Source organism: Gavia stellata, chromosome 9, assembly GCF_030936135.1.
Source record: "Gavia stellata isolate bGavSte3 chromosome 9, bGavSte3.hap2, whole genome shotgun sequence".
In the NCBI taxonomy this organism is placed as follows: Eukaryota; Metazoa; Chordata; class Aves; order Gaviiformes; family Gaviidae; genus Gavia; species Gavia stellata.
The window spans coordinates 4660603-4682663 of NC_082602.1; the positions used below are offsets into that span (position 1 = coordinate 4660603).

At 49.1% G+C, this 22061-nt stretch overlaps 1 protein-coding gene across 1 annotated transcript in view; it reads right to left on the reverse strand.

Annotated features, from left to right (window-relative positions):
* Window positions 1–10367, reverse strand: part of COL13A1 (collagen type XIII alpha 1 chain) — a 95783-nt gene extending 85416 nt beyond the window's left edge. Inside the window, exons 1-2 of the mRNA XM_059821081.1 lie at window positions 10065–10367; window positions 2419–2488 (exon numbers count right to left, since the gene is read on the reverse strand). Of these exons, the coding sequence (XP_059677064.1) occupies window positions 2419–2488; window positions 10065–10367 (373 nt within the window). The remainder of the gene's footprint in view (window positions 1–2418; window positions 2489–10064) is intronic.
* Window positions 10368–22061: the final 11694 nt, after the last annotated feature.

Consider the following 22061-nt stretch of genomic DNA (forward strand, 5'->3'; position numbering starts at 1 on the left):
ACCTGGCTCACAGTTAAGGATGAACTTAAATGTCACTTCTGATAAACATTTATTTTTGGTGAGGAACATGATGTGTTTATAGGCAGTGGAGTGGGCCAGTGAGAAGCAACGGGCATGCGCCAAGTCTTGCAACATCTTGACGCTTCTCAGTGCTTCTGAATACCTTGGTCTCCCACAAGGGTCACATTGTCTGGTCCTTAGGGCATTTTGAACACAAGGGAAAAAATGCGTTGGGGAAATGGATTCCCAAGGTCTTGGGATGGAAGAGAGACCATGTTGAAACGGCATGACGGTGCTTTCAGGTGGCCTGCAATGCATCAGCCTGGAGACCAAATGGAAACACCCCGGAGCAAAGGGTCTGAGATGAGACAACAGCTGGCTGAAGGTGCCTTCACTTCTGCACTGCCCAAAGCCAATCAAGACTTCACCTGCCACAGCATCAGCTTTAGACCATAGCTTCATTTCCCTCAACGGATTAGCTGGCAGGGTGGGGGAAATTTTTACAAATAGTTTCTGTGTCCATAGGATATTTGATGAAGACAAGCAAGTTTGACAGGTAAAAAGGAAGCCTGGGCCTTTCTGAGACACTTATTATTATTGTTCTACTGAATCAAAGCTGTCCTTCAGAAATACTATGTGCTTAACAGAACGAGTAGAAACCTAAGCATTATGAGAAATCCAGCACCGACTGCTGCCGTTGCTTCACAAGGGATATGGGTATCTATAACCAAATATTATGATCTTGATACTGAAATACTTGGATGACTCGTCTATCACACACATGATGTAGGGGGTCACATTCAGACGGCCTCCAAAATCAGTGAATCTCTTTTCTCTGCTCTGCATTCAAGTTCTAAGTTTCCTTCTTCAAGCTGGCTCAGAAACACCAGGAGGATATTCATTCCTGTGGTTTTATGGCATTTCTATATCAAGTCTAGGCAGGAACTTGAAAATGGAATAGCGCTATGATTTGTGTTCCCATTGAAGGGAAAAGGTTGAAATTTAAAAATAGTTGAACTCAGTTTTGATCTGATCATTGGAGAAGAGATACTAAGATGACATTTCATTTGTACTGTCTTAAATTTAAACCAAAATAGTTTGTGTTGTTTCTTTCTGGGACTGAAAAGAGAGTCCAACAGCCCTGATTTGGACTAGTCAAATCAGGCATTTTCCAATGTTCTGCAAGTCTGGATCCTGGATTTTAGTTCTTTTCCATCCCAAACCTGTATAGCTTTACGTCTTGCTTTTACAAGATGCTACCTTACAAATCCATTTTCGTCTGACAAGAGACTGTACCTCCTATGTCTGTACACAGGTCTAAATACACTGATTACAAGACAATATTACCTACAGCAAAGACAGAGCCCTTCATCACTTCATCCACCACTATCCCACTATTGACCATACTTTGATATGCATACTACCAGACACTCTGAAAGACTTCACATTGGGCACCGAAGAGAACCAAGGGAGAAACCACAGAAAATGGAAATGCAGCTTTCAGATGCTCATCCAGACACAACTTTCCCTGCCTCTTTCTTTTCAAGATGAGCTTCAGCTAGTCAGTTTGGATATACACATTCAAACTCTCCCAAAACTTCATCACCTTTGGATGTGAGTGGTAGCTGGCACTTCTCTTTTTTTCTACACAGTCAAATGCATCAAAAGACAATGAGGAAGGCTGCATGATTCATAGTAATGGAATGAAATACCATTCACAAATGTTTTTTCCATAGCAATTTGTCACTTATTGTATTGAAACCACTTCAGAAGATGTGTCTCAAAGAGCCTTTTGATATTAGCATGATTAAAAACATAATGCAATTAGGCAATCCCATAATATTTCTGTACGTTATGTGAGCAGGACCTTGAGTGACCACTTCATTCAACCCCCTGATAAATGGCCGCTTCTAACAGAAGGCTATTATTCTGCAAGATGCCTCAGATAGTTGTATAACACCAAGGAATTCAAATCTTCTCACCCCAGAGGCATTTTGGCTCACCAAAATTTAGCTGTCCAGCTTTGGTGTTGGGTCTAGCCTATGTGTCTCAAACTTTCTCAAATCAGCCAAGAAAGATGCACCTCCCAAGCACCATTCTGCCCACTTCAAAACTGATGTTTAAAATTAATGGGAACATTTGCCCTCTAGATGCATCTTTCTCTCTTTATCAACTATCTAGATGTCTACCTGGATGTCTATTGCTTTTCCTGCTGTCCCTGTCATATGTGGAGTTAGTATTTACACACATACCCGACTTATTACACACATCTCCATATTGATTTCCTATACCTCAAGCACACTGTTACACAAGTATGCTTAACTTTGCATTCATACACCACATGGCATTAAAAAAGCTTTCAACAAGAAGTAGACAAAAAAGACCCTTCCCAAATTGCTAGCCATCCCAGATGCCTACCTGCCGGGCAGTTGCATCGCTGGTGCGTGTCTCGAACTTCTCGATGTCTTGGCAAGTGGAACTTTAATTTCTGTCAAGGGAGAAAAAAGAGCAGAAGGATTCATTAGTACCGTTGAAACCAAAGCCTCAAATTCTTGGAAAAGTGGGACTGAGGGATGCTGCCCAAGTAGAGATGGGAGAGACAGAGCAGAACTGTTTGGGAACGAAGAAAGGCATTAAAGTTCATAGTCTTTAACTAGAAATGTGGGGTTTGATTGGAAGCAGGCTGAGGGAGTTTCGTAATGGCCTCCAAATGTGGTCCTTCTGACAGGCATTACAAAATCAAGAGCCAGCAGTGGCGAATAAAGAGGTGACTGTGTCCTCATGAAAAAGCTGTGTTTCTCAGAAGACCTGCTCAGCAGATGAAAAATGGAGATCTGAAGCAGGTACTCTTCCCCCTCTGCGGCAGACTCCTTATGCTCACGGAGACACCCTGATATACAGAAGGGTCCCACTAAAAAATTGTGGCTGAAGGTGGCCTGAAAACAGCAACAGCATTTCCTGAAAACTTCACAGGCTGCGAAGCTTAATTTTTCTCCAAGTGCAGAACAAGACAAAACCTATCAAGACCTTCCATGTCAAAATGTTAATTTCCAATGAGTTTGGATTTCTAATGGCACCGGAGTGTCAGTCTCCTGCTCTCTGGCCCCATCTGTGTATCTCTTAAAGGGGCGATAATGTCCACTTGAGGCCATTGCATCTTCCCTCACTAGAAATGTCATTAAAATTGACTCAAGTCCTGAGCAAAATGCACTTTAGGGACAGCATCCACACCGCCCCTCATAGACTTTATTAAAATAACTGTGATTTAGTGAAGAAAATGCAAATCAATCCAAATAAGTTATTCATTAATGCCTGTGAACTGCACTTGGTTAATGATTTGAGAAGACTGAGCTGCCAGGGTGCCTGTGCTAAGGAGTGACTCCCTCTTCCCTTCTAACCCTCAAACCCAACTGTTCATCCGATTGCATCTTCTTGTCCAACCTACTTCACAACCGGGGCCAACATTTCAAAAGAGATAGCCTTATGCCAGGCTCAACAGAAGCCCATGCCCAGGATCATATATAAACGACTTGATTTTCACAAGTAAGTGAGCACCTTCCTGGAAGAAGGCATCGGTTTGGGGAAAATTTCTTAGAGAGGAAAAAAAAATAAAGCAACATATTTCTGCCTGGGATGAGGAAAGGCAGAACTGGCTGGAACATTTCTATTTTTCACTTTGAAAGGACTGGCTTCCTTATTGCAAGTCAAAATCAGTAAGAGTTGTTGTGACTGACTAGAAATTGAATATTTTCAGAGCTTTTTTTTTTTTGCATGGCAGACTGAAATGTTTTGATAGCAAGTTGATTTGATATCAGGGCTAGGAGAGGGTTTCACGAGAGGAGAATTGCCAGTTCCCGTACAGCATTTTATCTGTGTTTACCGTCTCAGTTTAAAAGCACAGATATGTGAATCTTTGCAATTGGGCACGTTCCCATCTAGCTGCCACCCCCAGATGGCATGGCTCTGCTCTGCAGTGCTGCCTGGCTTCGAACGCTTTGTGCTAATGGTCAAACATGGGCACAAATAGGACAGCGGAGCCTTTATTTGGATACTCACACTGGTATGTAGACATACGCGTTCCCGTTTCCATCTACACAGGGGCCAACCAAAATGACTGAACACGAGCCTGCCACATTTGGGTGGGATTCCCATGTTTGGGAGTCGGGCTTAGCACAGGGAAGGGGTGATGGTTCACACAGGCAGGAGCAGAAAGTCATTTCCTAAGCAGCAAGGGTCCAACACACTGCAGCGGGTCTCTTTATAGGACATAAACTTGCAAGGAAACATGCAACAGATCCCTGCCCCACCAAGTGCAGAAGCACCCCAGGGACCAAGAGGGAATGGCTGGAGGGCGGGGGAAGGCAGAATTCAGGTTTCCTGCAAGAAGCCTTGGCTGGGTTACTCTGCCAGCACACAAGTTGAGAAGCAGCATAACTGCATTTATCAGGGGAAGTGATGACCCAGCAGGACTTGAGCACGATGGGAAGAGGAACAGGAGCAATAGCATTTCCCCATGACTATCTGCTGGGTCGGGGTAGTGGAAACACCTGGGACAACTGAAATAGCCTCCTCAAGGTCGGGGCCCTCGGGAGGGAGGTGCGGGTGCTGCTGGGCAGGGCTGGGATCACAGCCCCAAGCACCGGTACCCTGCAGCCATTGGGCATTTTCCCCATCCCTGGCCATCGCAGTGCCTCCCAGGAGCTCTGCACATCCCTGGGGAGTGCAAAGGGCAGTGGTGCCGTGGGATTGCTCCTCTTCAGTGGGAGGCAAAACCTATCAGGAATTTAGGAGTGCCTGGAGTTCAGTTTCCTGCACAGTCTATTAAACAAACATTGACTGCAACAGAAAAAATCCTTGGCTTCTGGAGACCTCAGTTCAACTTTGGGTTGAGATGGCGAAACAAAACGAATTCCCAGCCTTTTCTGCTTCCCTCATTACCACTGTGCAAAATACTGCCTGGTCCAACACAAGAAGCCAGCTTTGCTCAGGAGAGCAAAAAGAAAGGGCTTTCCTCTAAAACTGGCCTTTCCAAGAGAAAACTTCCATTCCCAGGCAACAGAAAACCATTCAATTTTAGGGCAAGGTTGACTTCTGTAAGCAAAAATAAAAGAACTTGGTCTCTGGGAATCTAGTGTTTGTGATCTCCTTTCTGAGATCTGGGGTTTGCTTTTTCTCCTGGGGGACACCTCGAGCATGAAACATCAGAGCAGCAGTTGGTTACCTCTTGCCCTTGCAGAAATGCTGAAAACACCTCTTACAGAGAGGATCGGTTTGTCAGCATAGCCTGCTTGCTCTTGCCTGTCATGTTTTCCAGTGACGTAACGGCTGCACCTTCCCCCTACACATATGAAAGTGGCTGAAAAAGCCTTTGCCAGCACTGGGGCCACAGCTTACTGGCTCCCACCTGGGGAATGGGCACCTCTGTATTTAGGGAGCCATTACACATCGCTCAGTGCGGAGGAAAGGGAAAAACCCTCTGTCTGCAACAGGGCAAGGGCAGGAGGGTTGGGCTGACATATGTGCTGGAAATGGGCAATAAAGCTAGCATGGGCTTTTCGCATGGGTTTTGTTAACTCGCCACTAGTGTGACAGGACAGGGCTGGCTGGAGCAGTCAGAGCAGTAAAAGACAGACCTCTTCTGACATTAAAGGACCATGGCTGTGGCCTCCTAAACCTTGCCAGTGCCTGTCTATTTTGTGTGGGGGCACTTGAGATTAGGTGAAAGAGAAGGCACTTCTTCAAAAGGGGCAGATTAATAGCTCTTTAGCAGACACAGTTGTTTGCAGTCACTCGGGGAGGTGAAATCATTTCCCACCACTATCTTCAACAGCTAAAAGAAACATGTCTCAAATAGATAATCTATTACAACCATCAGGAGGATTTCAAGGGCCAGTGGTTTTGCTAACTCTCATTGTTTTAGCCCCAATTTAGCTGTTTTTTCTTAAAGGCCCAGCTCCTGGAATCACAGGACAATGTGGCATAGAGCAAAAGCAAGCAGTGAGCCCTCCTAGATGGAGCAAAAAGCTTGGAGATAACACCATCTAGGTTCAAGGATTGCAGGCAGCTGGAAGGAAACAGGACTTAGCTACCAGAGGAATTGGACAAAAAAAATAGATCTCATTATTTTGGAGTGGAAAACACTAAGCTAAAGATCGAGGCAGGGGATGCTTAGAGCAATCTTGCTGGCCCTGGGAAGCAGAATTGAGCAGCGTGCTTCGAGGCATTGAAGCAAAAGGAGGGAAAAAAAAGCTTTAAGTTGGGAGGGAAAGGGAGTTTGCAGGTATCCCGCCTTTGCTCACATAAGGAGAGAGTCCCAGGGAAATGAGCCTATTGGGACAGCAGTGAGGATCAATGCTCCCTCCCCATCTGTGGCACAGCCCCTGAATCCCTTCAGCATCACTAAAGGCACAACAAATACCTTCAACACAATTCCCTGAGAGGCTGAGCGCACTCATCACAGTGCAGAGGGGCAGCTGATCTTCCCCCAGGCTTTACAGGGTAACTGCTATTGTGTTACACACACGCACACTTCTGTCTCTACAAGCACACATATTTCTGGGGGTTTTTCCTAGCAGCAGCACTGAATCCATCCTGCTCCCCACCCTGCCGAGATTTTGGTGAGCAAAATAGTGCCAAATGTTAGCCGGCATGGGAAAGGACCTTGTTTTCTTCTTTGCAAAGCTTTGCCATTCCTGAAAATGCCAGTAGTGAGTTTATTTGTGCTCTTTGTATGAATTTCTGATGCCCCATAAATGCAGAGGAATTCCTACATGGAGCTAAAGTTCTCCCTGAACTACCTGCTTCTGGCCCATTCTGCACAGAAGATTTTGTGGAAAAACTTAGTCAATTTGTGTCTGGTAGAAAATTCCCCTCTGGTATTTGCTGACACCAGGCAGAGGTTCACACAGTAGCGAGTGAAGCAGCACTGGTTGGGCTGCTTCTGGGAATGCATCTGCCGCCCTCTCCTTGCTCATCCTGAACTGAAATGGAAACACTGCCACAGCCAGCTGCGGGTGCTCCAAAACTGGGCTCCAAGATCGGGAAAACATCCCCACCAGCTGGCTTAAAATTAATGTTTTAAAACAAACCAACCCAGCTCCTCTCCCTGCCAGTTTGTTTTATTTTTGCTTGTCTGGAAGACACCTAACAGGACTTTGGCATTTTGCACTTTTCAGTGCAATCCATACAGTGACCCCATGGCTGCTCACAGACCCCTAGGGACCTTCAGGGCATACCTGGGCACAAATGTGGCACAGTCTGGAAGGCACCACACATTCCAGCTCAGAGCACAGAGCAGTACGGGTTTTGAGCATAACCTCAGCTAGCTCCTCTATCAACCCTCAGAGACTTTGCTTCTTCACGTCCCTCCAGCTGATCCTCACAGCCACCAGAGCTAGAAGTGTGCTCCTGTGCCCATGGCTCCCCTCACCTCCCTGCCCAGCTCAGACCAGCTCTTTGCAAAGTTGGGGTTTCTTTAAAGCTTTGCTGTTTTATTTTGTGATGGCTAACACTGAGCTGGCAGCTGTGAAACCCATTAAGGTCAACACACCAGGAAGCTCCAGGAGGATGTGGCAGTGGGAGGCAGCGAGGGTCTGAGCAAGGGGGTATGAATATCCCGCTTTCGAGTCCATCATGGCAAGCCTGGCTGCAGCCCCTCTGCCCCCAGTCCTGCTCGGCATTGTCTCTTGCTTTCCTTGTTTTTCTTCTCCCATCCTTTCCCTGCTCCCCTTTATCTTTCCTGGTTTTCTCCATCCTTCTTGTCCCTCGCCAGCCAGTCTGGGACACCCATCCAACTTAGCCCCACTTCAGACCTAATGAAAAGGAGGACCAGGGGGATTTGTTTTTCTTTCCTAAGCAAAAGCCCCATATGCCACCCCACCATCTGTCCACCAGCAGACTCTCAACCCTGCACTTTGAGCCGCTTGGCCCACGCCAGTGCCTCCGGCTGAGGTGTGGAGGTCTGAAGTAGCTGTTTTAGGAGCTTAGCTGAAGCACGCAGCGAAGTCAGGGAGGGTCTCCTCCTCAGGGGGCCCAGCCCTCTTCCCCCCATAGGCAGCAGACCTTCCCCAGTACAAAGGGACAGGAGACTTAGGCCAAGCATCCCTGCTCCTCCACAGGCTCCAGTGCCTTTCTCCAAGCTATTTTTGAAGCTGTAGCCCAGTGGGGAGCTGGTAAGCCTGGTGGTACTTGGGAACAAGTGCTGGCCCCTCAAGCAGTGATTCCTGTCCCATGGCTGCTCCCCTCACTGACTGGGGGGGGGGGGGGGGGGGGGGAGGTGGTGTGCTGGGGCCACCCCCAGGGGCTCAGGCTGCTCAGAAAATGGGGGTGCTGCCAGGCACGTGGGCATCATGAGAGCCCCATTTCCTTGCTAAGCCGGGCTATAAAAAGGCGGAAAGGTGCCACGGCCAGCAGAGCCAGCAGGACACAAGGGGCCATCCGGCCCCAGGCACAGCTCCCAGGAGGCATCCTATGGCACGTCTCAAATCACTTGGTAGAGATAAACTGTGACTTCCCAGGAGACTCGTGCCAGCAGCAATAAGGGGAACACTGCACGTTATCCCCTGCCCAGTGATGGGGAAGGAGTCCCTGCGCAAGGGTGCAACTGTGGGGCACAGGTCCAGCCACTTGCAACACTTCTGCCCCCCCAAAGAGCTTTTCTCTGTGGGGTATTGCCCCATGGACCCTGTCTCCCCCATATTTTTCATCCAAAGAGGCCACTCAAAAGCACATCCCTCAGCTCCTACGGCGTTTGCTAATTCGAGGTTCACAGCTTTTGGCTGCAAACCCCAGTCCATGCAGGGACTGCTCCCATGAGACCCGTAAACGGTAGCCGAGCCTGTGAGCTGTAGGTTTAAACTCCTCACGGCAGACCTTCACTGCTCCTAGAAAGCGTGTAGGGGTCCTCAGGTCCCCCCAGGTGACAGGCCACACTGCCCTGAGGCAGGTCCCAATAGCCACCACTCTGATCATCCTGTTCCTTGCCTCGTTTGGCAATAGCAGCACACAAGATTTTTTCAGACACAGTTTTTGGGCTAGCCCCAGGGATCTCTGCAGCCTGTCTCATGCCAAGGCTAGACTAGACAGGGAAAAGGAGAGATGGGTGGAAATGGCCCCAGCCCTGAATCTTAGCCCTGAGCCTCCCCCAGAGCTGTGGGAACAGGTCAGTGTGGACCTGCCTGGAGAGTTCAGAGACATGAGCCACCATATGCTCCCTGACACATGCCAAAACTGCTTCAAAGCCCTGGCGAGGCGAGGAATCCTGCAGGGTACCCATCCCACCCAGGGCAGAGAAGCCCAGACAGCCTCCAGCAGCATCAGCACAGCAAAGTAAAAGGTGTCAGCAACAAAAAATCTGTACTTTGGGGCCCTCTTCATTGACCTGCTGAAGCTCAGGCTTCTTCAGCAGCAGCTCTCCCCCATCCTCAGAGGAAGAGCCTGCTGGCTCCAGGGGAGTTTGGACAGGGCTCAAATGGGCATAACACAGCCATATGCTCTGCACTGATGCTCTGGCAGTACCAGAAGCTATCCCAGCAGTGCCAGTGTGTCTCATTTTCCTGAGCCAGGAGCTGTGGAAGGGGTCAGGGCTGGCACGGCGGTGAAGCCAGCCTGTCACGACACTGGTGCGTTTGCAGTTACCTCCTCCCATAGCCATGGAGCTGTGGCGTGGCATGCCTTGCTTGTCCCTCTCCTGGGGCTCAAACCCACACTGAATTCACAGGTTTAACCTCTAGCTCTTACTCTTTCAGCAGGCAATACCACCAGTCACCAAACGGAAAGAGCTGGAGGCTCTTCCCTCCCTGTGTGTACCAGGGATGAGGTTTCCCCCTTTGCAAAGTGCTGGGGCTCAGCCACAGCGCGGGCTGGGGCAGAGGGAAGCAAACGCCAGGCGGGTTTGAGAGGTGGGAGGGACCTGAAGGCACGGGAAATTCAACCTAGCAGCATCACTTGTGCAGAAATACGTTTTTAAGGGAGGAAAAAACCCAGATAATGCCACTATGTGAGCATGCATGTGCCTAAAATCTATAGTACTGTAAACTATACGTACAAAATGAAAGGACACCAACCTCATCAAGCAGTTGGTCAACTCTTCCCAAAATAGCTGTCTCCATTTGGTCTGCTGAGAGCCAGGCAGGGAGCTGTGTGGGTCTGTCTGCTTCCAAGTGGGACACCCGGGACTGCAGATCAGAGGTCCGAAAGTACAGCAGGAGGCTCAGCACCAGAGAAAGCAGGGAGACGCCGGGCAGCCCAGAGCCCAGCAGGAGAGGGAGGCGGCAACATCTCTCCCCGTCGCCGGTCCTGGGGGGAGCCACGCACCCCCTGTCAAAAGCTGCTTCGCCGACGCCTTTCCAGCTCTTCTCCTCCAACATTCCCTCCCTGTCCTGAGAAACAATAAATAAATAAATAGAATAAATAAAGCCTCAGTCCTAGTCCAAGAAGCACAATCCAGAAGGCATAGAAAAAGAGCGTCCAAGGGGATCCCAGTGCCAGCAAATGACAAATAACAGCAATAATGACAAAACTGGATGGGGAGGGGTCTTTAAAAAATAAAAACAAACCACACACACATAAAAGGGGTGCAGAAAAAAAAAGGATCCAACTGCAGCAAAGAGTGGGAGGGGGAAAAAAATCTGATCTGGAATTTTTTTTTTTTTTTCCTCCTCCTGTGTTTCAGTCTTTTGGTTTGCTGGTAAGTTTTTGTTTCCTTCTAAGCTGCCAGTTTCAGTTCCTTCGCAGACCGGCCAGGAGCTCGCACATGAAAGTCCCCATTAGAGAGAGGTAATTCTCAGCTGCTCCGGCGACGTTGTGTTCTGGCTGATCGCGGCTCCCCTGTAACATGACACACTCCCTCCGAACTACGGGGCTGGGATGAGCGAGCTGCACTGCTTCCCAAAGTAACCTCCTCTGCTCGCCCTCTCTCCCCACCTCTCCCTTGCTGCATGATTTATTTATTCATGCAAAGCGCCGGGGTGGGATCGGGCAGTGGGACGCCCCTGTCCCACTCGGTCCCCAAACCACCTCTCCGCCGCCAGCCCTTCCCTTTGAAGTGACTCTTGCCGAGGTTATTTATAGCGGCAGGAAAGAGATTGTAAAGCAGAGGCTGGGCTCACAGGAGCCTGTGTCTTTCTTTCCTCCCCGCAGCCAAAGGGCACTTTACAGGATGGTACAAACGGGCTGTCGCACCCCCCACACCCCCCCCTGTCTCCGGGGCAGCCCTGAGGCACCAGCAGTGGGGTATTTTGACCCCGATATTTTGAGGAGAGCAGCCAGACAGGGTGAGAACCAGAGGGAAACATCTGGAAACAAGAGTTGGCAGCTGAGGGCTCTGCAAAAAAACAAGCAAAGGGCAGCAGGGAGCAACACCCCAGGCAGGCAAGCTGCTGTGCGAGGGGGGAACCTTTTCGCCTTGATTTGGGTGTACAACCTGCTGAGCCCGGAGGGTGCCAAGGGCGTTCAGAGGAATCAATTACTGAGGACCTCTACTGAAGCAGAGATTCCCATCACCTCCTCTGTGTCCTGCCAGGCATGGGGCGCCGGACAGAAAACCCCCTTGGTGGGGAGCAGTCTCCCCAATACGTGCCACAGGGCAGCTCTGAGCCACATGTCCGGGAAACAAAGCCTCTTTCTGTTCTTCAGAAGGAAGGGAGGCCCACCTCTCCCAATTTTTCCAAGCATGACATACAATATTTTATTCTCCAGGGTGACATGCAGGCTCTGCTGAGCCCCTGCCTGTCCGTCTGTCTGTCCTTTGATCCCCTTCTTGAGCGCACACCGCAGCAAAGCAGTGCGGGGCCCGCTGTGGTGCAGTCATTAAAACCTGGGCAGCAAATTGGTCTCTTAAAATCTGGCTCCCTTGTGGCTCTTTCGCTGTCATTTACACGTTTTAAATGAAGATTTTGCGTGCAGTCTGCGCTGGAAATTACTGGCAGAGAAAACTCATATTCATCTCTCTCCCAGTCTCCATTTCAGAGGGCTGGAAGAAATAGACCTTCTGGGAGCAGGTTAAAGCAAGCACGAGCTGTTTCTTCTCCACCAGACAAACCCTTGGAGGGCCCGGTAGCACACAGCCCCAATTCTTTAAATGGCCTCATACCTTTCACAGCCACCCGCTTCCTGAAACGGGGTTTTAGCGTCTGCGAGGCAGGAAATCCTTTCATTTCTTTTAGCAGGTTTCTTGTCATCTCGCTGCTCAAATTCATGTTGCTGCTCCAGCATGCATGGAAAACACCCCTCTGATGGCTACAACCTTTCAACAATTTCTCATATGAGCACGGCAGCGCTATGTAACCCACAGACCCAGTACACGAAGGGTGTCTATTCGTTTGTGAGGCACGGCGGCACAGGTCTCCTAGCCCCTACTCCGTCTCTTCCCAGCTATGCCTGTGTTGGCAGCCTATTTCTCTGCAAAAGGAAAAGGAATCTTTGAGGCTGTGGCTCTGCCAGCGAGAAACCATGGTCCATGGAGTTACCTAAGATGCCATCTGCTGTCACAGCAAATAAGCAGACAGTGACAAAAGGGAGATGCTTAGAAGCTGATGATACAGTGTTTGGGAAGCAGAGATCTACACAGGGAAATAACAGTTGGCGACTGAGGTGCTGGGCATCCTTCAGAGCTCTGAAGTACACTACTTCAAGACTGGGCTTGAGCTACTGATGGCTGCAGCTACCTGCCTGTGTTATACATAGCTTCACAGAAGGCTGTCTCTCTCCCTCTCTGTCCTTTATACCAGCCCAAGCACTAAAAATCACAAAAATGCACTCTCTAAGCTGAAAACGGAAATCTGCTGGGTGTCTACATTTCATTTCCCCACGCTGGCTGGGGAGAGCTCTCTGCTCTTTCGCTCTGATTTGTGATAGAGATCCTGCTGTCCAGACACGAGCATCGCCTGAATGACTCTGTAAGTGCCTTTTCCTGCCTCCCCGCCAGCCCCTCTCCAGCTGATCAGTTCATTTAGGGGGTATGTCATAGCTGCTGCAGGCTGGGGAGCTGCACTCAGCTGGGTTTCACGCAGAAGCCTTAGCTGCAGATGTGCAGGAGGGTAATTTTTCTATCCGTGAGGCATTAAGGAACCCTGTCATCCCATGCCAATACAAATGGACTAATTTAGCTACGAACCTGAGCCAACTGCGCATGTCGAGTCTGCAGCGCCGCTCGCCAAACAAGCTGCCTCCAGAGACGGGCCCCAGCACGTGGAATCATCTCATCACTCCTTGAGCTGGGCACGGCTCAACCTTCAGCTCTCTCAGCAGCCTCAGAGGAGGTGGGTGCCAGCCCGAAACCAGTCCTCCTGCAAGTTTGTGACTCTTGAGACTGGTCGAATAGAAGCAGATGCTCAGTTGTAATCAAAGGGAGTGATTTCACTGACCGGTGACTCTTAGAGCAGGCTAGACTGCCCTCAATACACGGAGCTTGAGGCTATATCCCTCTCTCCTCAGGGAGGTTGATTCAATTCCTTACAAGGACAGTAACCACAGACTTCCACCGCTTCTAACAGGTCCTCTGGGGCGGTTATGAACCTCAGCATAAACATGCAATGAAAACTGGAGCAAATATAAAGCAATAAATACTTCCCAAAACAGCTGAACCCCTCTGCACAATGAAAGAAAGCATTTCACATCTAGCACATGGTGCTGGGTCAGGTGATGCATTGGACATGGTTATGTACAGGTATGCAAGCCTGCAGGTTTGTCATTCTGTAGCTGGTACTGGCACTTTGTCCTTCTCAGGAGCATATGTATGTGGGCAAAGTGCCTTACAGAGAGGTTGCCCAGTGCTGCTGTGCAACAGACACACAGCGCTCACAAAGGGGCATGATGTGTGGGGATTCCTCGCAGGGTGCAATGCGGTCTCATTGCAAGAGACCATGAACCCTCTTTGACCCCAGGTGGGTACCATGGGCATGAACCACTGCACGCCGCAGGCGAGAAATGGAAGAGCCGGGCATGGATGAGGTTCTCGCTTCTATGCGCGTGGTTCAAGCCAGCAAGGTATCTACAGCAGGTCTTCATTTGGCCTGGAAAGAGGTGGGCAACAGCAGCAGGCCTTCCTCACTTCCCTTTGCTTTAAGCAGAGCCTTTCAAAAAAAAAAAAAAAAATTGCCCTTCCTGTCACTAACTGGAAGTTGAAACCAACTGCATGGAGATGGCCGTGCGCTCAATCCCACCAGTAATCTCCAAAACTGCCTGAGGAGAACTCCTCCTTTTCAGGCCATTTACTAGGGAGAAAAACCCCACCCCACTTCTCTTTTTCCTTCTGTTTTGTTTTTTTTTTTTCCCCCATCTCAGGAAATGTGGGGATCTTGGTGTGCTCGAACGAGCCATTCATTAACTAGCAGCCGACATCTCCAGCTATTGTAAATATATTAACTCAAGGCCTTTCGCTGCGTTTATTAGACTCAAGAACAACATCTGGAAACAGATGTTTTCTGAGCGCAAAGGAGAGGAGGGAGGAGGGGAAAAAAACAAGGGGGGGGGAATGACTCTTGCAAGTGGAAGTGCATGGGTCTGCAGACCATCCCTTTGCAAAATGCTGCTCAGATGGAGCATTGTGAGGGGCCGAGGCTGGTGCAGCCACATCCCTCCTAGGCAAGGAAGTGAGAGCAGGACATCTCGGGGGGGCTGTTTGAGAGAAACAGCGATGGGGGAATAGAAAAACTCACGTCTGCTTTCATGGCCCTTGCGAGGAACAGTCATAGCACTGACAAAAATGGGATGTTTGCGGGGGAGAGATTTTTGGGTTTTTTCCTTTTCTGGTCATGGACTTCCCTAGTCCTCAGTTGCTCTGCCAGGCTCATGGCAAGGTAATGTCACCTCCCTAGCAGCTTGGCAGCATCTGCCACAGGGACCCACAGAGTGGCAAGGTCTAGGGTCCCCATAGGACACCACCATAGTGTCCTATCTGCCCCAAGAAGTCCATCCTCAAAGGGCAAGCAGAGTGGAAACCTCCCATCCCAAGGACTGCGATGGACCAAGGGGTCTTGCTCTGACTTGGAGTCTCGCTGCCATGGCTCAAGCGTAGACAATATTTAGAGAATTATGTAGTGTTACTAGGGAAAAAAAACAAGCAGGCACCTACGTACCTAAAAATATATCCCATGACATTATTGGTGAAACTCCATTCTCAACTAGATACACTTTGGCTTAGGTACCAGAGATACCTAAGGTACAATAAAGGTCTGAGATCAAAGCTTCCCTGCATTTCTTTTGAGGGAAATGCAGTTGTACCCATACACATACACTTTCTTTTTATTAAAAAAAAAAAAAAAACACAAAAAAAAACACCCAAAAAACCAAACCACCAAAAAAAACCCCAAACACAAAAAGCACAACCAGTATCTTGTCATCTTTAACCCCAGGTTCACCTCTGACATCTCCAGCCCTGTCTCTCCTCTGATATGCAGCTACAAATACTTTGCTGGTCAGGTCAGGAATATTGAGTATTACCTACTTAATCTGGCAGTTGTTTATAGGAAGTATTAAGTAGCCTATGGAGCAGAACAATTCCCGCCCGAGGAGCTGCTCTAACCCATTGTGGAGTTATAGAATAAAGACACATTTGATCCTTTGGGAAAAGGGTTATGAAAATACATGGAAAAAATGTACTGTCCGTGCACAGTAATATCATGGCTGTTTTCAATCACTTGGTCTCCTACAAAACAAAAGGACTCACTGCACAATATAAACTCCTAGCCTTGACAACAGCAAGGGCAGAAAGGAAGATGCAAAGCTAGTAGTATCTGGTTGGGGCTTTATATTTTTGTAACCCTAAAACGCCTGAGCTCATTGTTGCCTCCCTCCCATCAGAGCCAAACCAGCTTCATGCAGCCTCAGTGGTGGGAACCTATCCCTGGAGCTGTATGAGAACAACTGAGCAGAGCCGCGCTGTGCCAGGGGAAGGAGCAGGAGCCCAGCCACCAGCAGCTCCTGCAGAGGTTGGGTCAGAGCCTCCAAGGGTGGATGAAGCAAACCCGGGTTTTGCACGGTTTGGGGCCAACCATTCCTAAAGGCTGACCACCCCTTCTCCCTCACTCCCTGCAGAGGGAAGGCTTTGCAGGAGGGGAGCGCCAGGCAGCAAGTGGTGGACACGCAGTTAAGCTGCCCACGCTCCTCCTTGTCTTTTCAGCTAACCTCTCACCTTTTGTTCAGAAGACGAGGGGAATGGCTCTGAGCAAGCCAGGCTGTGCACCCTTCTTCGTGGAGAAAGGAACTTTCTTCCCCCAACAGAAGCATTTCACGGCCAAGTTTGGGGTGGGCAGAAGTTTTACTTCTTTTCAGCAGTACTTTGTTTGGGTTTTTTCCTCCTGGTCTGGAGCCGATTTTTAATGGGTCACGTTCGGTGCCATTAGAGTCTGTAGAGATGGTCATCTCTGCTGGCCTGATTTTTGCCATTATCTTGGTCCTTGCAGAGCCTGGGTGGGAAACAGAAGCTAATTAAGAACAACATTGCTACAAATAATACAAGAAAAATCATCCAGCCCTGCAGCACTATTCCCCCCTATCTTGGTAGCCTAAAAATACACACAGCAGCCTGCAGGAGATGGGTTTTGCTCAGGTCTGATATATACCTACCCCAGGAAAACTGCTTTGGAAACACTTGTGGTTTTGGTGAACCTGGGACATCCCTGGTGCAGACCATCACGACAAGCTCTCAGCATGGCTAGAGCAGTGCAAAGCGTTAGCCATAGCAAAGAAGCACTCGGACTGAATGCTCAAAATCTGCTCACGCAGGTGGAAAATTAAGGGTAAGATTTTCAGGCATGAAACCAGCAGAGCCAGCTCCAAGGATGAGAGGCAGCTATCCCGAGAACACAACATTCTCCAGCACAAGGCTGCAGCTCCGAGAAGGAGCTCCTCAGTTCCCTACTGAACTCCCCTCAGCCCCTTACTGAGCAGAAAACCTCCCTTTATTAAAGCCGAGCTCAGGCATTGCATGCTCAGTTAGTTACTCATGCACTGAGGTGCTCACCATGGTACATTGGCGCTCAGGGGACTGGTAAGTCAGAGCACTGATTTGCATTTGGATTTACCATTAAACAGCGTAGCGAGAAGCTACTGCTGAATCCCTTCAGCCTCGCTGCCCAGCTGGGCTATTGCATCCACCCTACAGCCCACCCTCCTCCTGCCTTTCCCTCACCTCTGCCAGGCACAGGGTTCCCATTCATCCTCCGCTACCAATTTCCACACACACCCCTTGCTAAGAAAACCTTTTCACTTCACCTTTAGCAGATGCAGATCAAGCTTACGTCCAGGCTGCCAGCAATGTAGGACCAGGCAACATATGTGGGGGGAATACACTATAGGATGAGCTAGAAACACCAAAATCCTGGGGCCAAGCAGGCCTACCCAAGGGAGACCAGATGCCACGCGCATACCCAGAGGCAGGCAGAGCTGTGTTACAGCCCTGTCTAGGAAACCAAACCCTACAGTGCTGGAGCAGGCGTATGTCCCTGTGCAAGCAGCCAGGGAACCCACAGCAGCTTTGCACAGCCTTTGAAGCTAATGAATCAGAGCTAGGAGGATTGGGAAACCCAGACTAAGTGTCAGCTGCACTGGGGAAGAGAAAATAATGAAGTGAGGCTCCCACAGAAGACCAATTGTTTCAGAATCCAGGAGTGAAGTAGAATGGCTACAGCCAGCTCAAGAAATTTAAAACAACTTTTGGTAAATACTTCCTCTCACTCCAACACTTGGTCCTGTATCAAAGCTCATTCAGACCCTGACAGCAGCGCGCAAAGTGTCTCTGCTCCATCGTAATGCAAAAGACAGGCCCAGTGGCCAGGAGATTAGCCGCTAATGGAGCGGAGTCGGGTTCGATTTCCCTGGAAATTGCTCACAGAGGAAAGCCGGGAGACGAGGAGTACCACTAACATCCTTCTACGGCGCCACCGCTTCCCCTGCATGGGGCAAAGCCCTTGCTCATGCCCTCTGCCTCCCACACCATGGCTCCCTGCAGCTCATCCCTGCACTCCAGCAGGAGGGAAAGCAAAGCAAAAGTGAAGGAAGGACTTGAGCCCCATCCTTGGGAGCAGATTGATGGTGTCAGAGAGCAGTGTGGCTCCCTGTGTTGTGGTTTTCCCTCCCACCACTCTTGCTTTTGCAGCACTTGATGTAAATCCTCCTGGCAGGGCAGTTAACCTGCCTTATTAAAGGCAGGTCTATCAGTAAATCCTCAGCCATCTGGGGAGTCTCTTCCAGCTTGTTGGGTTTTTCGCTGTCACTAGGGGTTTGTCTCCTTTTAGAAGCATCACAAGGGGACTACGGAAAGATGTTTTTCCACCCCAAAGGCACTCTGGTGAGGCCGGTTCACATGTTGGATGCACAGGGCACACCCAGGGCTGCAGTATTCCTTCGGGGCACTGCACCCTGTCACGCCAGGACACCCAAGGAGCATGTCCAAAACAAAACAAGCGGTTTTCTTGGCGCTCTATGAGAAAGTGCCCAATTCCTTTCGCTTGGGACTCGTTAAAGTCAATGGAAAAAAAACTTTTTTAGCTGCCCTAGGCTTTACCACTTGTGTCTTGTGCTGGCTTGACGTCAATGTAGTCACTCCAGATTTATGCTGGTGCAGAAAAAGGGAATCCGGTGTGACAGGTCCCGATGAGAAGAGGGGAAAGCTGGGTCCTCCCTCCACAAAACTCAGTATCCATGTGGAGAAGCCAAGGCCCCCAATTTTACCACAGGCATCTGAAATGACCTCTTGATGCATTATAACATTCTCCCTCTTTCTCCTCAATAAATCAGCGCTATCCACTTCACATGCATGAGAACAAAAATAACTGGAAGTTACACTCGAGTACTGGTACCTGCTTCAAATTTGAGAGGCCTGGTGCTGATCACAAACAGTGGGGAGTAAAATATATATACTTACTAGATCAATATTAAGAAGTAGTAAACACACCCTTGCAATTTCCCTTTAAGGACGTTAGCCTGTAATGACAGTTCACATCCTTTAGGCTCAAAAAAATTTTTTTTTTTTTTGCCCAAATGCCGCTATGAATGCAGAGGTAAGAACACACTTTTCTGTTTTTAGAGAATGAGAGCCCCTCTTTGCTGGTGCTGCTGCCCACCACCCACCTTGCAAACACCCATCCTGCCCATGTCAGACAGCATCCTGCACAGGTAGCGTACAGCACTGTGGACTTTGTGATGATCAAGGCAAAGCCATAACCCATGTCATCTTTGGAGGTTTGGTTTGCCTTTCTTGAGGGCTTTGCTGCGTGTCAGTGAGGGGAGAGCTGCCTCCCACCGGTGCCCCTCCTCAGCAGCGGGGAACAGTGCTCGGCTGCTTGCACAACTGTCCCTGCATATTTGGAGTGCAGGGGTTAGCACGGAGGCTGAAATATCACGCCTATCAGTAGGGGCCTGTGAACAGAAAATAGCAGAGGATCTGGTGGCAGTTTCCTTTCAAGACGTACAGGAATAGCAGCACACATCTCTGTCAGATCATATGGACTAAATTCCTCAGCCTGAATCCTTTGGCTTTGAATTCTTCTGCAAACCATTTTTTTCCCCCCTTCGCTTGTTTGTTGTTTCAGGGCCACTAAATTACCAAGAATGGTTTATATTATATAACCACCCTGTCCTTATTGCGTTTCGGGGAGGAGACTCTGACAAACAGCCAGATCTAATTTGTACTTTAAATTGGCTTCTGGGCCAGACAGTCATGCCTTCCAGACGGAAAATCCAGTTGTACTCACCAGCAGATATCCTGGTGCATTCGGCTCCTAAATCAGCTTTGTCCAAAGCATGCTCTGGCGTGCAATTTTTCTCTTTTACAGCCTAAGAGAGGCTGGTGGTCATCACAGTCCCTGGTGAGGCAGCATCGCTTTCCATCACCTGTACCAGTTCAGCTGTCAGCCCTGCCTCACTGTCCTGTTGTTTTTCCTAGAAGCCTATCCGACAGCTGTAGCAGCTTTATAACTGCCAGACTTTGGATTTGTCTCCCTGGGAAAGTCCTTTCAGGTTGCCTTTTCCAAGGGTGACTCTCTGCTACACTTGCTCAACCTGTTTAACACTACCCAAATCAAAAACAGTTTTAAGAAAGCAAACGCCATGCAAAGATTGGGATGGTGCAAGATCCTCTCATCTCCTGCCAGGGCAGAAGAGAGGATACATTCAACTTTAGTATAGGTTACAGCCAGAGCCTGGCCAGTGGCACGTTATGCATGGGACTAACATTGCTCACAGCCACCGAGTATTAAAATGCTGCCACTGACAGTGACAAGCCTGAGCTGTGATTCGCTTTGTCAGGGGGTAGTGAGGCAAGGTGGCAACTGCCTTGAGGCAGCCCCCAAATGTGGCTGGGAGCAGGCGTCTGAGCTGCCCTGTTCCATGTATCCAATTTGAGGACCTGGTGGGAACAGCAGCCCAGGCTGAGATGCACAAACTATATCTCACAGGCAAGTGCAATGCCTGGGGCTGGCCACTTGCTTGTATTCATCCACAGAGAAACAGCATCAGACGATGCCCACCATCTGCACTGGAGGCAGGTGTAAGCCTGCCTCAACAGTAGCCTCAGATAGGGGGTCTGTGGCTTCCTCACAGTCCCTGTGATTATTTTTTGTCCTTTTAGCCTTTCTTTCACAAGCCACATATAGTTCTAGGGCTGTATGACCTGATGGATTAACCAACAACATGGTCCTTTTCCCACCTCTGCCACTCTTCTGCTTGGTGGCCTTGGGCACGGCCTTTCATTCTTTGTGTCTTCAACCCTTTCCTCCTCAGTGAAATGAGGCTACTCTGTAAGTCACTTTAAGATAAACTGCTGACCAGGGTTATCATTCAAGGAAAAAAGATTAATAAATTGCCAGCCACAAAGCGTTTCAAGCTGGAGTTATCAAATCCCTACCTTGCAAGTCCCAAATCTCATGCTGCCCATGAACACATCCTCCTCCTGTTCTGGAAAGACTCCTGTCACCAGGGTGTCATTTAAAAGCCTGCTCATGTTCATCTTGCACCTCCAAGAGACACATGCCATGTATCATCCAGGGAAAGGCAATGAGCGGTGCTGAGTGAGACCCGAGAAACCCTTAGGGGCAGCACTGAGTGAGCTTCCCTCACTCTTAATGCTTTGTCTGGTACCAACAGAAGAACAACCATCCCATTGCAACCCCTCTGTGTCCTTCCCGAGTTTCTCCATGTTTTCAGGGTCTTTGTCTGCCTAGCAACATGCATGGGACTGAAATGAGCTTTTTGAGGAAAGGTTAAGAACAAGCTTCCTTGGGGCCATCATCTGTGGACAGCCAGAGCTTGCAAGGAAGATCAGAAGACTGTCAATCATGCTGTAGATGGGCAAGATCACTCCTGAAAAACTTAATGAAAAGCCCACCACTAAAAACCAATGCTGCAGTATGAGAGCATTTGGGTAGACTCAGCCCTGATGGGCCTTGCAATGAGCACTGCATTACACAAGAACAGGACCACAGTGGCTGGCCTGGATGGAGAGGCTCAGCCAGGTGCTCTTCTTGTGTGGGAGAGCAGAGGTGTTGACCAACACACAGCAGAGAAAGGCAGATCTGCTGCCAGGTCTCCACTACATAGCCTAGCAGTACCCACATATCTCCTGAGTCTCCATTTCCCAGTACCTCTTGTAGGGACACACATTTAGCAAAGAAGTGTAAACCACCATCAAATCTGAGTGGTTGCACTTCACAGCCACTTCAGCTCTGGCCCAAACAATTGCACAGAGTCCATAGTAGCAAAGACCAGACTCATATTATTTTAAAGGAGTAGCTTGTTTTGGTTTCACTCCCCTGCCCACACCTCTCTGAAATTGCCCTGTTTGTTTGGGATATTTGCAGGCATGCAATGCTTTCCTGGCCAACTTCACAAGGGACGTTGCTGTCCTAACAGGGTTTGCCTTTGACTCCTGTGGCCAAGTCCTTAGACTCCTCTGAGGAGTAAATCAAATTACATGTGCAAAAGCAGACATGAAAAAAAACATATGCAGAAGGACAGACATGTTAAACTATGAGCAATAACTGCAGGTGTGCAAGAGAGCTCCAGGACTGATGCTTATTGCTCCACTGGATAAAAAAAGGCTCAAGGACCGGGGAGTTATACAG